The sequence below is a fragment of the Amblyraja radiata genome, chromosome 15 (assembly GCF_010909765.2).
Source record: "Amblyraja radiata isolate CabotCenter1 chromosome 15, sAmbRad1.1.pri, whole genome shotgun sequence".
NCBI lineage: Eukaryota > Metazoa > Chordata > Chondrichthyes > Rajiformes > Rajidae > Amblyraja > Amblyraja radiata.
Genome location: NC_045970.1, coordinates 9,213,227 through 9,229,792, shown reverse-complemented (window position 1 = coordinate 9,229,792; position 16,566 = coordinate 9,213,227). Strand labels below are relative to the sequence as shown.

Sequence of the window (16,566 nt, the reverse complement as noted above, 5' to 3'; positions counted from 1 at the left end):
GATACGTGGTGGTGGGTGTGTTATGGTCTGGGCATGTATGTCTGCTGAAGGTACTGGCTCACTTATCTTCATTGACAATACAACTGCTGATGGTAGTAGCATAATGAATTCTGAAGTGTATAGCCACAACCTGTCTGCTCAAGTTCAAACAAATACTTAAAAACTCATTGGCTGGCAGTTCATTCTACAGCAAAAGAGTGATCCCAAACATACTGCTAAAGCAACAAAGAGTTTTTCAAAGCTAAAAATTGGTCAATTCTTGAGCGGCCAAGTCAATCACCCGATTTGAACCCAATTGAGCACGGCATTTTATATGCTGAAGAGAAAACTGAAGGGGACGAGCCCCCAAAGCAAGCATAAGCTAAGGATGGCTGCAATACAGGCCTGGCAGAGCATCACCAGAAAAGACACCCAGCAACTGGTGATATCCATGAATCGCAGACTTCAAGCAGTCATTGCATGCAAAAGATATGCAACAAAATACTAAACATGACTACTTTCATTTACATGACATTGCTGTGTCCCAAACATTATGGTGCCCTGAAATGGGGGGACTATATATAAACACTGCTATAATTTCTACATGGTGAAACTAAAATGTATAAAAAATGGCCTTTATTGAAATCTGACAATGTGCAGATTTTAATATGTGATTTTTTTTATTACTAATCACAAATTGTACGGTTGAGGCAAATAAATGATGGGTCTTTGTCCCAAACATTATAAAGGGAACTGTAAATCCAAATTCCAAATCCAAATCCAAACTGCAAATATAAGCAGCCTGAAACGTGAATTTATTTTATAATAGCATTTAACACATTCTAGTTTGAATATTCATCTCTGAAAAAGGTTCCAGAAGAACTTTAACAGCTCCTTCAAAGAACATTTGTGTTAAACAGTGAATCAGTATATGAAAGGAACACGTAAAAAATTATGCAGTCTTGAAGAAATGTTCAACCTTGGGCCCTTTTCTAACATTTAATCTACTATCAAAGGAAGGTATTCCAGTCTCTTGTTGCCTCCATTAAATGTCGTTGACCATGACCCACCCATTCATCCTGGTTATCAAATATCCTACCACAAAACCAGCAACTGAATCTAGCCTCAATTGCTTTATTTGAAACTGTCTTCACAATCTGATAATTGTTCTTGCTGGTCTTTTTTAGCTTTAACTTCAGTACATATCTTTCTTTCACAGGGCTCACTGGTTTTACCCTTTTGCATTGGTTGATAAGGAAGCATTTTGCAATGGCTTTATTACTGCTGCGAGGATGCAACAGTGCACTGATTGTTCTTTTTGATAAAACTACCTTGAGAACATTCCCTTTACACTTCTTAATTGTTTTCATGACATTAATTACTTCAGGAACATCTGCATCTGGATGATCAAGCACAATCACAGGTTGGTTTCTCCTAGGACATTTAACAAGCTGACCATTATCAAAAGGTACGAGCCTCTGAGTTTGTACAGTTCCACGAGAAGCTGTTGCATTGCTAACTACAAGAGACTTTTTTAATACTTCTTCAGCTTCTTCAAATTCACTTAAGCTATTAGTTATTATTTTGGATGATTTTTCCGAACTTTCCCATTTTCTCTTTAGTCGTTTACTGTATCGATATACAAGCTTCTCCTTACATGACCTCCGTGGTTCCCACAGTTCATCAGATTTCTCATTAACCCAGATGCAGCTTGATCGGACTGCAGGTCTCTGTGGAATGAGTGAAGTGGTTTTATTTGTATTTCTTTTCTCAGTCGAGCGAATGGGCGAACCCCTGACAACTGGAGGAATAGGAACTTTAAGAGAAGCCGTACTACAGACTTGGAGAGGGATGTTGACCGTTGCGGTTTGGGTGGGTACAGGATTATTCACTGGTAGTAGGATACATTGAGACCCTCTTGTCAACATTACAGCCTGGCTGGATTGTGGCAAAGGCTTAACTGCATTACCTGCAGCATTATTATGAAGTGATACTGAAGTTTTCAGGTACTGGTTATTCTTCATGCCCAACGCCCCACTGGAACTTTTAATAAATCGCAACAAAATCTTCCTCTGATTAGGCCTACTTTCTTCAGACTTTGAATCAGCATTTGCCACATTATCTTCACTGGTGGCTGCAACAGTTTTTTTCTGCATAATACATTGAAGCAAAACAGTTTGTTGGCTTGGTATGTTTTCTGTATTTTTATCTCGTACACCTTCCAATGCAGTGTCTTGTCCCAATCGAATTGACACCAAATTATTTGATACAGATGATCTGTTGTTTTCACAGGGTTCACGGATCAATTTTTCACCTTGACATTTTTCATTTAATGAGCCATTTTCTGTTCTATGTTGATCATTTAGATCAGCTGCAAGTTTTGCATAAGAATGATGATCAAACACAGCAGAAACAGGACTATTACACAGAGGGTCTTTGGGAGACAAAACCTTTATTGGTGCAGTCTCCATGCCTGCTACTCTGGAACCACTAATTAATAAACACGTATTCTGTTGGACTTTGTCAGAGGTTTGTCCTTGTGCATTTGTATTTGCACTATGCATTTTTGGAGGATTGCCCCCACAAACGACGTTAGAAACTGCACCAATTGTTCCATTACTGAAAGTAAGTATCAAACCAGGCCCCTTATCTGTCAGGCAGGCAGAATTTCTAGTAAGGACTTTTGTTTGTGCAACTGCACCACGAGAAACCATTTGTAGTCTGGACTGTTTTGCCAGGTGTAGGGGAACTGAAGAACCTTTCTGTGATGGTTGGACTAGAACAGGCTTACTGATTCCAGCCAAGCGAAATGGGCCCAGAAGAGTTACAGGTGGCAGAGCAGAGTTACTATTGCCATTTGCAGAAGTGCGAATTGCATCCTTTATTAACTGCTGGTGAATAATTTCATCAGAATGAGTCTTTAGCAGTATGTTCAGCTTTTCAGCATTTGGTGGTTTGCAACTGGTGGATACATGCGGAGGTGCAGGCAACTGCGTATCTCCCCCATCATTATGTATATTGTTTACAACAGTGCTATTATTTTCATCATTCACAGAGTCCAACTGCAAAGCATTGTTTTTAAGGGAATAATTATGCAAATCAAGTTTGTTTTTCACAGTATGTGTACAGTTCTGTTCCTCTCGACAACTACTATTTAAATACTCGGATTCACTGCGAGGAGTTTCATCACTAAAGATGGAAGTGGAAGTGGCCTTCAATGCATCAAGTAGCACTTGATTTTCTTCAGGAGCCAAACAACTAATTCCATCCCCCGCCTGTAATGAGAACACAGATGTGATTCGAGGCATTATCACTGATTTACTGCCATCAGAATGACTAGCTTGTTCTTCCAAAATCTCTTCTGTAGAACCACAATTCATGTTATCTTTGGTGTGAAAGTTCATCATCTCTACGTCCACAGTATTTGATTTTTCCGAGTTTGATCCACTGTAATCCAAAACAGTTTGTGAACTTGTACTGTTGACAGAACGTGATTGGGAGTCTTCAGTATTTTCCAATTTACCATTTCCATCTGAGCAAGTTGGCCAATCTGTTGAAGAGGACCAATTATTGTTACTTTTTCCTCGTTTACATTTTGTCCGCACTGTTGTACAACTTCTCATATTTTGCACTTCACAATCATTTCCAAATTTTTTTTGCCCATCCCTCTTTAAAGTATCAGGTTCCAATTCAGACTGACATTTGCCTATCATTTCTGCAGCAGGGATTGTATTCAAATTAACCAAACATGGTTCATAATTACCTCCATTTAATTTGTCTGCCTCAGAACAAACCTTTTCCTGTTCTGTGAATGTAATTTGATCTTTTAATGCTGTACTGTCAGGATCAGGGTTTGCATCTACACAATTATCACAGGCTGCTGCTTCACGTCTTAAGCTCAGAGTTTCAGGTCTCAGTTCAGTCGAGGTAAAAGGGAACCTAGAATTTGAATAACTTGTATCTTCTATATTTGACATCACCACGGGAATATCTTTTGATGTCATAAATCTGCTCTCACATTTTCCATTAATCACTTCCGAAGGTTTCAGCATTTGGAGAAGTATAGGTGATTTCAATTTATTCAAATCCCAAATATCTGATTTTTGGAATCCATGCAACTGTGAAGGTGCACTTGTACACAACTCACTAGAAGATGAAACATCAGTTTGTGAACTTATTCTAGTTACTATCTTGTGTGGTTGCCCAGACTTTGAATCGTGAACAGCATTTGATGGCAGCAAAATCATTGCTGATTTTGAATCATCTCCTTGTACAATTGAAACACCTGATTGTTTCGAAGCATAATTGTGAATGAAAGGCAAATGGATACCTCTTTTGAATTGTAATAAGGGGTCACAATCTGACTCTTTTCCCTTGGATATCTGCTCATTATTTAGGCACTGCAATAATTTTGAATCAGTCTGGCTATTGGCTGAAGATACAAAAATCTGAGATGGATAATTATTAGAAACTGAAGATTGTTCTGAAGTTGGAATTTTTTGCATAATTTGATTCCCTGACATGGCCTGATTTATTGCAGCCTCAACTGCACGCACTGAAGATGTTGGCAATAACAGATTGCCTGCTTGTTCCGAATCCATGCCTGCAATCAATGGCTCTATTGCCTTAACCCGAGTAAATTTAACATTGGTAACAGTAGATATTCCATGAGGCACTGTCTGTGTTTTTGATTCCACAGAATGGTCTCTTACCAAGAAAGTGCAAGGTTGACCTGCAAAAATATTTGATAATCTAACAAAGCGAGCACCTGTACTCGAAGGATTTGTAGCCGAAATGCCATCATTTGAGTTTTGTGCATTCTGCGGCATGTGTAGCAAGTTGGTATTGTTGCCTTGGGTTTGAGAATTTGGAGAGATAAGCTTGTGTTTGTTTGGAGGAATGAGCTTAATTACTAAATGCTGTTTCCCATTTACTACTTTGAAATCCATAAATTGAGCACTATAATTATGTGGCACAGATAATTTATTGTTCTTTAATGTTACTTCAGAAGGCTCAGGTGGCAATATTTTTACAGATATTTGTTTACGGCCACTTGCTTGTGTTTTCTTTTGTTGAGACCTATTTAGAGTTACTAGCTTTGGTCCACAAATTTCATTTTTCTTAACCACATCTATCTTTGGACCAATTATTTCCTCACCCAAACATGCATCTAAATATGGAGCAGATTGTGGCATTGGATGATTGCGCTTCTTTGTGGCATCAGACTTCTTAGCATTATCCTTTGCAGTTACCAAATGCTGGATTTGCTTTTTTCTCCTCCACTGCGCTTTCCGAGTTACCCCATTTTTGTATCTTTTTAGAACAAGTTTCAGACCCAATGGATTTGTCACTTTTCCTTTTTTATCCAGATCCACCTGTGATTTGGAGTTGCCCACCTCAGCCAGGCCCTTGTGGACAGCATTAACGTGCTTAACAATATAGTCCTTGCGTGTTGCCCCATAGTTACAATATTGACAACAGAAAGGAAAAGATCCTGTATGTACAACAAGGTGCCTTTGAAACTCACCTTTTGTGTAACTTACATGCTCACATTTACCACATTTATATTGAATCACATCATGTCTATGAATATGCTGCATAAACGTGCCCTGATCTTTTGTAGAAAACCTGCACTTTTCACAACGGAAATTACCATTTGCACCATGTCTCCAATTTAAATGCTTTCGCAACTCTTGCCGAGTATACATTTTCCCATCAGCGCAAACTTCACATTTGAAAAGAGGGGTAAGATGTTTCAGTCGGTGTGGGCTCAGCATCTGAAAATCATTAGCAGTAAAATCGCACAATTCATGCAAATCTGCGGCGTGAAATTCCTGGTAATGTTTCAATAATTGCTTTGGGTTGTATTTAGCACTATTTTTACATTTCCCACATTTGAAACGCAAAACCTTTACTAATATGGCATTTTCTGTCCCCTCAGAAGTTTTAGATGGCTTGTCTAATGAATTCTGCACAAAAGCTTCTTTTAAAGATACTTCACTGTCCACTCGAGCTGCACTTTTTTTCCTGAAGGATTTTCTTGCAGTTTGGCAACTATGTCGTGATGTTTTGCTTTGATGTACAAGTAAATCTGAAGATATCTTTTTCACATCTAATCTGGTCAGAACTACTTTTGAATTTTCAAGTTTGCATTTGAACTCTGCCCAAAGCTGTTTTTTCGCATTTTTATTCACAGTCAAAGGTGCCAATGAAACTTGTGCAGCCTTTTGTGCTACAAGTCGTTTGTTTTTACGCGAACGATTTCCTGTAGGCATACTTAATTTCTACAATTCCTGGTAAATTTTGAATCAATGAGTTGTTGCTTCATGAATGGACAAAATTTGACAGAATTCAGTTTTGAGGAACACGAATGCTGCAGATGTTTGTCAGATGCTTTTTCTTCAAACGGTAGATTTTACAAATCTCAAAAGAATCATATCTTCTGAATTTACTTCAGACAAAACTGGCCCATCAATTATTTCATCTCTGCGCCGGTGATTCTGTAAAGTATAAAAAATAAAAATTCAGATTGTAGGCAGAGAACAAAAATTTGCTGCACTGCAACAATACTTGTGCAATTTAGCCAATTTGAATATATCAAACTACCCATTAAAAGTTTAGAATTGTAGCCTTAGATAGTAAAAAAAAGATATTAGCTTAGATTGTGCAGTTGAACTACTCAAACCCAACATTAACTTCCAGTATCCGAAATCCAGAAATTATTTTTTGTTAAATTCTTTGGGTTTTATTTGTTTAAGAAGGAACTGCAGGTGCTGGAAAATCGAAGGTAGACAAAAATACTGGAGAAACTAAAATTTGTATTACTTTGTATTACTTGGAAACAGACCAACTTGAGACAATGCCACCATTCCGTTTGCCCCGGGTTTCATCCCACGTACCAAAAAATTAACAAAGATCTATCAAACACAACTTTAAAAATGAATTTACAATAATTTATTTTTCAGGTATTGGTATTTGAATTAAATAAAACTATTCGGTATTGGAAACACCAAATAAGACTTCACAGCAATTCACACTCTTTTTCATGTATTTTGCACTATGGTTTCAGGATAATGGTCTATAGTTCTGGGAACTGTAGACCAGCAGGCCTAATATATGTGGTAGGGTGTGAACTGCAGACCAGTAATTCTAAAATATGTTATAGGAAAATTACTGGAGAGAATTCTGATATAAGATATACATGCATTTGGATTGACAGGGCTTCATGAAGGATATTCAACATAGTTTTGTACTTGGAGATCTGGTCTCAAATTTGATCAGGCTTTTTGAAGTAACCAGAAAAGTTGACAAGGACAGGTTGGTATGCATGGCCTATATGGGCATTAGGAAGGCCTTTAAGATGGTTCATATGGTAGCTGCTCTGGAAGGTTAGATTGCATTGGATCCAAGCAATTCATGGTAGGAAACAATGCGTTTTTCGGATTGGAGGTCTGTAATTAGTGGTGTGCCTCAGGGATCAGGGCTTGGCCCACAACTGTTTATCATCTATATCAACAACCAAGACGAAAATGTACAAGGCATAAGTACGTTTTTAGATACAGGTGCACAACCTTTTATCCGAAAGCCTTGGGACCAGACACTTTTCATAATTCAGAATTTGTCGGTCTTCGGAATGGAATTTTTTTAGCGTAGATTTTAATGGCTGGCTCAGTGGTAGAGTGCTCGGCTCATATCCGCAAGGTCGCGAGTTTGCGCCTTGATCCCGGCAGTAAACTCGGTCGCGAGTTTGAGTCTTCAATGTAGTTTTTTCTTGCAGAATAAATGTTTGTATGAAATGCAGTGTAGGAGAGGTGTACTGACTGTGTGGGCAGAACTTTGGAAGTGATTGCCCACCAGTCTAAAACGCCACTGTGTCTCCCTGTCCCTGGGATAGCAGGGGGCGATCAAACAGCACAATACCCCCCTCCCCCTCCAACTCCAGAGGAATCCGCTCCCTAATGGGCCGCTACGGCGACAAGTGGCAGTTTGCCCACAGCCCGAGCTGCGCCCCCTCATCCGCCACCCCAAGAACAAGACGTACCTTGCACACCATCAGCTTCTGCCCCTACGTGTTCCTCTGGAGTTGGAGCGGGGCTGGGCTGGAGTTGCTGCTGGCTGTGGGTCTCTGGGATCTCCGTGCTTGCAGTGGGCCTGGGGGTCGGTGTCCCGTTGGTCCTGACGTCTCCGGCCACCCCCCTGGACTGGAGCTGAGACTGGGAACTGTACCGCCCTTGCCCCCTCCCTCTGCAACGGCAAACAACCCCACTCTCCTGCAAGGGCGGTACAGTTCCCAGAGGATGGCAGGTGGCCGGAGACGTCAGGACCAACAGGAACCCGCTCCCCGATGGGCCCCTACGACGCCCCGAGCTGCGCCCCGTCATCCGCAACCCAGGTTCCTCTGTAGTTGGAGCGGGGCTGGGCTGGGCTGCTGTTGGTTGTGGGTCTCTGGGATCTCCGTGCTTGTGGTGGGCCTGGGGGTCGGTGTCCCGATGAGGGGGCGCAGCTCGGGGAACGGCTTCTGGTGGTCCTGACGTCTCCGGCCAGTTTGCAGTTTTCCTCTGGAGTTGGAACGGGGCTGGGCTGCTGCTGGCTGTGGGTCTCTGGGATCTCCTTGCTTGCAGTGGGCCTGGGGGTCGGTGTCCCGTTGGTCCTGACGTCTCCGGTGACAGTGCAAAGCCCCCGCGCCGGTGCAATGGGCGGGGAGCTGGAGAGGGGAGGGAAGGGGTCACACACATGGCCGGGAAGCAGAGGGGTGTAGGTGGGGTGAAACTGAAGGGAGCGACAATCTACTGCTGCCTGCCCTGCTGAGTTAAAAATTTCCCACGCAAGACTCACGATACATTGTGTATCGTGAGTCTACCGTGGGAACTTTTTAACTCAGCGGGCAGGCAGCAGCATATTGTCAATTATTAACCCTCCGGCGCAATATACCCTCACCTTCTCTTTTATGAATGGGGATTTAGTTCCCCTTTCTTCGAGGACCGACCGGAGGTTCCGCTGTCACCTCTGCGGGCCGCCCTCGGTGAACGTTTTCAAGGACCTTTCTTCAAGGACCGAAAAAATGGCCGCTATTCGGAGGTTTTCGTTATTTGGATCTTCGGATAAAAGGTTGTGCACCTGTAATACTAAAATTTTGATCAGCTGGGCAAATGAGCAGAGGAAGTTGCATGGGAATGTTGCAATGCTTTTTTTAATTGGTTTTGAGGAGTGAACTGGGCGTGGTTAATATCAAGGTGGTGTGAGGTGTTGCATTTTGATAAGTCAAACCAAGGCAGTGAACCCTTGGGTCCTGGGAAGAGTTGTAGAGCAGAGGCATCAAGGAATTCAAGTATAAAGTTTGTTGAAAGTGTAACTGAAGATAGATAGGATTGTGGAGGTGGCTTTTGGCATGTTGGCCTTTATCAGTCAGGAAACTGAATACTGAAGATATTATGTTAGAGTTGAACAAGATATTGGCATGGCTACACTTGGGAGTATTGTGTTCAGGTTGGAGTCTCTGTCTGAAAAACGGTCTCGACCCGAAATGTCACCTATTCCTTTTCTCCAGAAATACTGCCTGACCTGCTTAGTTACTCAATCATTGTATCTATCTTCAGGTTTGGTCAGGATGTGTAGGAAAGAACTGCAGATGCTGGTTTAAATCAAAGGTGGACACAAACTGCTGAAGTAACTCAGCGGGACAGGCAGCATCTCTGGTGAGAAGGAATGGGTGACGTTCGGGTTCTAAGAAGGGTCTTGACCCGAAACATCACCCATTCCTTCACTGTCGGTCCCGCTACATTACACCAGCATTTTGTGTCCACCTTCAGGTTTGGTCATCTTGCTATAGGAAAGATGCCTTTAAGCTGAATCCCTAGATCCCTCTGCTCTACAACACTACCCAGAGCCCTGCCATTCACTGTGTAGGTCATGCCCATGTTAGACTTCCCATAATGTAACACCTCACATTTCTCTGTATTAAATTGCATCAACCATTCCTCAGCCCACCTAGCCAATCGATCAAGATCCTGCTGCAATTTTTCACAACCATCTGATGATGTTTGATTACATAGGATACATGTCCATTTCTATCATTAATGTGCATGAAACTTCATGCCTCCTTGGACTTTCGACTGCATCTAACTTAACAGCACTCAAACTTGCAATCATCAGTTAGTGGTGTGACAGAAATGTCAACTTTTAATATATAATTCTTGCTGTGAAAATATTGAATACCTTAAGCTCTCACAGAGAACAAAAAAAAAGTTTATAAACTGAGAACTAAATAATCACTGAACGACATCTGGCCTTCAAACATAAAAAAGCATTGAAGAACATTCCCTCTTAGTGGTTTCAAAAAAATAAAATACAGCCCCCTCCCCTATAAACGTCTGACCTATATGCAGCCGGTGCACAAAAGCAAGCATTTAGGAGACAGGGGGATAGATTTGCCAGCAGCCCCATATGGAAATTCAGTCCGCTGTAATATCTGCGTGATTGAGTCAAATTCTCTTTCAACTTGGTTGGCCTCGGTTTTTATTCAAATATGTTGCCAGGCAGCTGCATTGGCAGTTTGTGAACGGTTCAGGCTAGGATCAGTTCTCAGGAGCAAACTCTATCGTAACCTGGGAGAACCTGTAGTTATTTTTGAATTTCATCTTCTACCTGCTAGAATCGGAAGTGGATAACATTGGAAGTGATCGCTGGTCAGCGTGGTCACAAAAGGTCTGTTTCTTCGCTGTATTTTTTAATCAATTTAATTTTTTTTTTAATCCACAACAAAGAATACACCAGATAGGGGAAATCAACATCACAGAACCAGCTAGGTTTTTATGGATAGGTCTGTAATGAATGCTGGCCCTTTGCAACAAAACACAATGTGCACCATGTTCAGAAATGCAGCAGTGCTACCTGTTCTCATTAGTAGGCCATGCATTACAAGTTCAAAAATGTGTCATTGTGTCTAAAATCAACTTGAAAGACAGTACAGATTGGGAAGGCTTTTGGTTTGGGATACAAGGAAAGCTTAGAAACAGCCTTCAATAGTGCATTCTCTTCATGTTATCCCATTTGTTTCTCAAATCATTCCAAAATATGCCTGTAATGCTTTATTTTAGAGGTAGTCTTAGAAACTCAACAGAATCTACATTAAAGCTCTCCTTAATATTAACCAGGCACAGTTCACTCCCCAAAACCAATTTTAAAAAAGCATCTCAGCATTCCTAATATGTTTGCTTCATTTTTCCAGGTCACCATCTGTGGGCTTTAAACAAACTCAGCCTAACCAATCAAATCAAAATATAAGCAATAGCAGAAATCACTTTGCAACAAATTGAGGATATTAGAAAATTAATTAAAAACAGAAAATGCTGGACATTCTGAACCAGTCAGATACACCAGCTGAGAGAGAGTTGACTGACCTTTCATGTCAGTCCTCGGGATTGAGGGTGGCTTGCTTTCTCTCCAGTTTTGTGGGGTGTTAAAGAGGCTTTTAAGTGAACCACAGAATCTTCCACAGAGGGAGCAGATTATGGCTGACAGGACAGCCAGTTGTGGTCTGAGAGGAATAGGGCCTGTGTGTACTCTGAATGCCTTCCCAAAACACCCCTTCCAGAGGTCTGGGGCTACAAATTGAGGGGGTCCGTGGTCACATTGCAATTTATCGTTAACTGTGAACACCTCCTCAAATCCTTTCCACTGTGTAATCTCTTACCACAACATAATTCAGAATAAAGTCTGGCTCGGTCATCTTTTTAGTGTGGTGATGGAAGGTTTGATTTTTGGACTGGAGGCCAGTGACCAATGATATACTACAGGGTTTGGTGCCATGCCCATTGTTCTACAAAAGTTAAATAAGGTGGCATTGCAGTCAATGCCGAATATTATCAAGAATTACAGCTGGATCTTGATCAGTTGGATAAGTGGGCCAAAGAATGGCAAATGGAGTTTAATTCAGATACGTACGAGGAGTTGAATTTGGGGAAATCAAACCACAATAGGTTAAAAATCACTCAGTCTCTGCCTTGAATATATTTAGTGACTCAACCTTCAGAACTTTCTAAGTGAGAAAATGTTTAAGACTCCGGATCCTTGAAATAAATAATTTCTTGTCATCTTAAATGGACGATCTCTTGTTTCTAAAAGGGACAACTAGTTCTATATACTTCTGCATAAAAACCACTCTGCATTAAAAATATTGCCCAGCACATTTACTTTAAAGATTGCCCCTCACCTTAAATCTGTGCTCTCCAGTCTTTGATATTTCCACCCTGAGAAAAAGGTTCTCCCACTTGTTTAGTATCTTTGTACAATATACAGAGATAATGGCCCACATTTACCAAATAGCAAACACTTTGCTATGAAGTCCTCTTAATTATTTCTTACTTTTTTTTGCAACAGAATAAAATAAATGTCACCAATTCATTCTGTACACCATTTCTTTACACATTCCCCAGACATTATGTCTTATCTTTAAGGCCCTGTATGAGGTAATTCAAGAGCTCTCCAGGGTTTTTTTAAATATCAAACTCGTGGTAAGCACGTAGAATGTACGTAGCGGGTACGTCGGAGCTCGGGACGTCTCTTAGCGGCTCGTAACGCTAACGGCGGGTACTCGGGAAACGCGGTAAGCTCGTGAAAATTTTTTAACATGTTGAAAAATGGCCACAAGAGCCCAGAGTACCTACGAGCGGCTATTACCGTAAATCTCCGAGTTTGAATCAGGGGAAACTCGGAAGAACTCTTGAATTAGCTCGTACAGTGGGACAGGCCCTTAATACCGCCTTCCAAAACTAATATAATCTTAAATTAAACAGAGTATATGGTTCTCATACCAGATCTTGCATGGTTTGGCTTATTTATGGAAACAAAATGCAGTGCTTTTGAAGTGTCACATTTCTGAAGTGTCATTGAATACTTTACCTACAGACATGGTTAATAATGTTTTTATAGACTAACATGGAAGCCCTGGACATAACCTACACTCAGGACCTAGAGTAATGAGGTCATTTGAATTTGCGTACAGTTCTGATGAAAGACCATAGGTCTGAAACGTTCATTCTGTTTCCACAGATGTCACTTTACCGGCTGAGTTTCTCCAGCATGTATTTTCCTCCCTGCCCATCCCCTACACAAGATTTTCAGCATCTGCAATTTCCTCCTTTTCAACAGTTTTGGCCTTCAATAGAATCAATGATGCACACCCCACATCAGACCAACACCACAGCTCTCCAGGAAACAAGGTTCCACATACTCATAACCCTCAGTAAAACATTTCATCCAAGATTCCACTTTAAATGAGCAACCAACATTTCATGCTGCCTTACTTGAAATTGGAGAATTCAATGTTCGTGTCCGTGGGCTGCAAGATACCCATGCAAAATATGAAGTTTGCCTGTGGCCTCACTCTGGCAAAGGAGGAGATGAAGGTCAGAAAGGTTGGTATAGGAACAGGAAGGAGAGTTAAAATGATTAGCAATCAGGAGATCTAACAGACCTTGGCAGACAGAGCTCCGGTGTTCGCCAAAAAGTTGCCTAATCTATGCTTGATCTTGATCGGCCTCCTTTACTTCAGGAGCACAGAATGCAATAGGCAAGGTTTGAGAAGGTGCAAAAAACCCCGCAAATTTGTGATACATGATCTCCCATGCACAAAACCATGCCAACTGTTAACTAATCAAACCGTCTTCCTTTATGCATGTATATCTTATCCTTGAGAATCCCTTTCAGTAACTTACCTATCACAGATGTTCAGCCTACTGATGTATAGTTCCCAGGTTTTTATTTGCAGGCCTTCTTATATAAAAGTCATCCCATTAACATTCCCTAGTCTTCATGTCTTTCTCTGCAGTAAAGAGGGGAGAAATATATATTAAGGACCTTGTCCATCTTTTGCAGATCCACACATACATATCCACTTTGATCTTTGAGGGGCCATGTTCTCTTTTACCTCAATAAACATAAAATCTCTTTGGATTCTCATTAATATCCTTTGCTAAAGTTATCGTGTGCCTTTTTTTTGCCCTTTAATTTCCCTCTTAAATATATTCCTGAAACCCCTCTACTCCTCACTTGGGAACATGCAGACTTTGAACTCTCACTATTAAAAACCTCCTACTTTTCCTTTGCCCACAAACAAACTACTTGCAAGCCCCTGCCCCACTTTAAAACTTTAACTTGTGGATCACTTGACTTGTGCATAAATATTAAAACCAAGAGCCAAAGTACTCACTCAGTGACACTTCAGCCAACTGCACTGTCCTATATCCCAAGAGTAGGTCAGCTTTGCCATCTCCCTAGTAGGGCCTTCAATATATTGCCTGATGAAACTTCAATGACCACACTTAAATTCCATCCCATTTAAGAACTTTACACTAAAGCAGACCCAGTCTATGATAGAGGTTAAAATTCCCCACAACAACCCAATTGTTATTACTACAACTCTCTGCAATCTCCCTGCATATTAATTCCCTCAACACCCACTATCTAGGGACCTAGAACTACTATCTATAATTATATCAGCATCCTAGAAGATCTTGAGTTTTCAGCTCCAGGTTATTCATTTGGTTAGTCAAGAGCTGCGGTGGTTACAAAATAACCATATCCTTTCATACGCTATGGGCTTTCACTCCCAGAAACTAACAATAGTTTTTCAAATCTCACATTCTTCTACTCCTTCTACCTCCACAGTATGTTGAAACTTGGAGTAAAGCCTTGATTCCCTTTACACAGAGACCACAATCTCAAGAACATTGGGAAAGAGTGGAAATGGTGAGCACTCACCCTCCACCTTGGGAAATCAAAGTGACATTGAATATGTCACTCATGATAGTTTAATCTGTAGAAGTCACTTTCGGATGAATGCAGGCATGTCAAAAATCTTGCTTTTGAAAAGTTGACCGGTATATCTTCTGAAATAACACATTTCTTCTGAAAACAAAGCAATGCAAATTTGACACCAAAAAAGTATATAGCATTGCAATATCAGTATAAAGACACAGCATTTACCTTAAGATGTCAATACATGACAATGATGATACCAAAACCATTTTTCAACATTACTTTGACTACAGACAGGTAAATTGGGACGTTTTTAAACACGAGGATTTCCTGCTGCAGAAAAAATTATGAAGTTGAAAAACTCTATGCAAAATCTCAATTTCGTTTAAAAAGTCAACAAAAGTTAAAAAAAAATATATATTTTTTTTTTTAAAGAGAAAAGCCACATCCTAAATGGGTGAGCATTTGTCCGACGTGTGTACAATTCAACCGTAGCGACACAAGTCTCGTCTGGTGAACCAACAAGTGAAGATTTTAAACTGAGGCGGTGTCATGGAGAGCAGGTACAATGCAGACTCGGCTACTTACACGATGGCGAGGGAGGGTTGGTTGTGTTCCAGCAGCGTGGAGAGGTTGAGTAAGGAAGCTACAGCGAGGAGTCCATGGAGAGGAGGAGAGGGAGGGAGTGAGGGAGTGAGGGAGTGAGTGAGGGTCCCGCCGGCGCCGGCCCTGCAGCCCAGGCCACAGTCTGGTCTCCAATAGAAATCTATTCCTCCACTGTAGCCGGGGGCGGACGGATACACTCGCCCGGCCCAGCCTTCAAGCGGCCTCTGTTGGGTTTTATTTTAAACAAGCGCCTTGATCTCACACACGACCACGTTGTGGAGCACGGGGGGCGGCGGGCGGGGGTCACCGGGCCATTGGCGGCACCGCGGGCTCCATCGGGCCGCGTCTCCCCCTCACTTTGCCGGCGCACTCTTTCTTTCCTCTCGTCCCGCAGCCGCCCGGAGTTTCCGCCCTCCTCGACCAGGCGGCGGCGGCGGCGGCAGCGGCTCCGACCTTCACCAGCGCCCGCCGCCCGCTGTAGGGGCCGGGCCGGGGTGCGGTGCACTGGGCTGGGCGGGCGGGGAGAGGATGGGGCCGGTGTGTTTAGAGAATTAAATGCTTTTGAAACTCGAGCGTGGGTGACGATGAGCCGCCATGACAGTCACATCCGGGCATTGTGCTGCTGGAAGGCAGCCGCTTCCGGTGGGTGAGTGGGTCGGGCCCGGCGGAGGGAGAGGAGAGGAGAGAAAGGGCAGGGCAGGGCAGTGAGAGGGCAAGAAGAGAGATGATAGGGGAGGAGAGGAGGAGAAAGAAAGGAGGGAAAGGGAGAGAGGTGGGAAGAAAAGGAGGGTGATGAGAGGGGAGGTGAGACAGGGGAAGAAAAGAGGAGTGAGATGATAGGAGAGGGCAGGTGCAGAGAGGAGGAGAGGGGAAGAAGAGGATGGAGACTAGAAGAAGGCAGAGGCGATGAGAGGAGAAAGGGGAGAGAGCAGGACAAAGAAGTGGAAGGAGAAGGAGATGAGACAAGGGCGAGGGGAGGTGAAGAGAAAAGGGCAGGGGAGAAGAGAAGAAGTGGTGAGGGGAAAGGAAGAGGAGAGGATAGGGGTGGTACCTTGTAGTCAAATTGCCATCAGATGCTAGGGCACTTCTGCATTTCCTGTTTAAAACTAAAATCACCCACACTACATTGGATGCGAATAAAACAGCAGATAAGCAGCTGGGCATTGACACCTGCAAACCTTTCCACCACAAAGCACATCAAGAGTGAGGTGGCATGTGTAGGAA

The 16,566-nt window shown here is 42.2% G+C and overlaps 1 protein-coding gene across 2 annotated transcripts; it reads right to left on the bottom strand.

Annotated features, from left to right (window-relative positions):
• Positions 1–629: 629 nt before the first annotated feature.
• LOC116981017 (zinc finger protein 518A-like) lies at positions 630–15,404 on the bottom strand. Of its 2 annotated transcripts, XM_033033621.1 has the most exons (4): positions 15,325–15,404; positions 14,740–14,886; positions 13,695–13,801; positions 630–6,479 (listed from the first exon to the last, which is right to left on the bottom strand). In XM_033033621.1, the coding sequence occupies exon 4, from the start codon at positions 6,252–6,254 to the stop codon at positions 990–992; it is 5,265 nt and encodes a 1,754-aa protein (XP_032889512.1). In that variant the 5' UTR covers positions 6,255–6,479; positions 13,695–13,801; positions 14,740–14,886; positions 15,325–15,404; the 3' UTR covers positions 630–989. The 2 variants fall into 2 exon arrangements, with proteins under 2 accessions (XP_032889512.1, XP_032889511.1); XM_033033620.1 differs by lacking the exon at positions 14,740–14,886.
• Between the last annotated feature and the right edge of the window lie 1,162 nt (positions 15,405–16,566).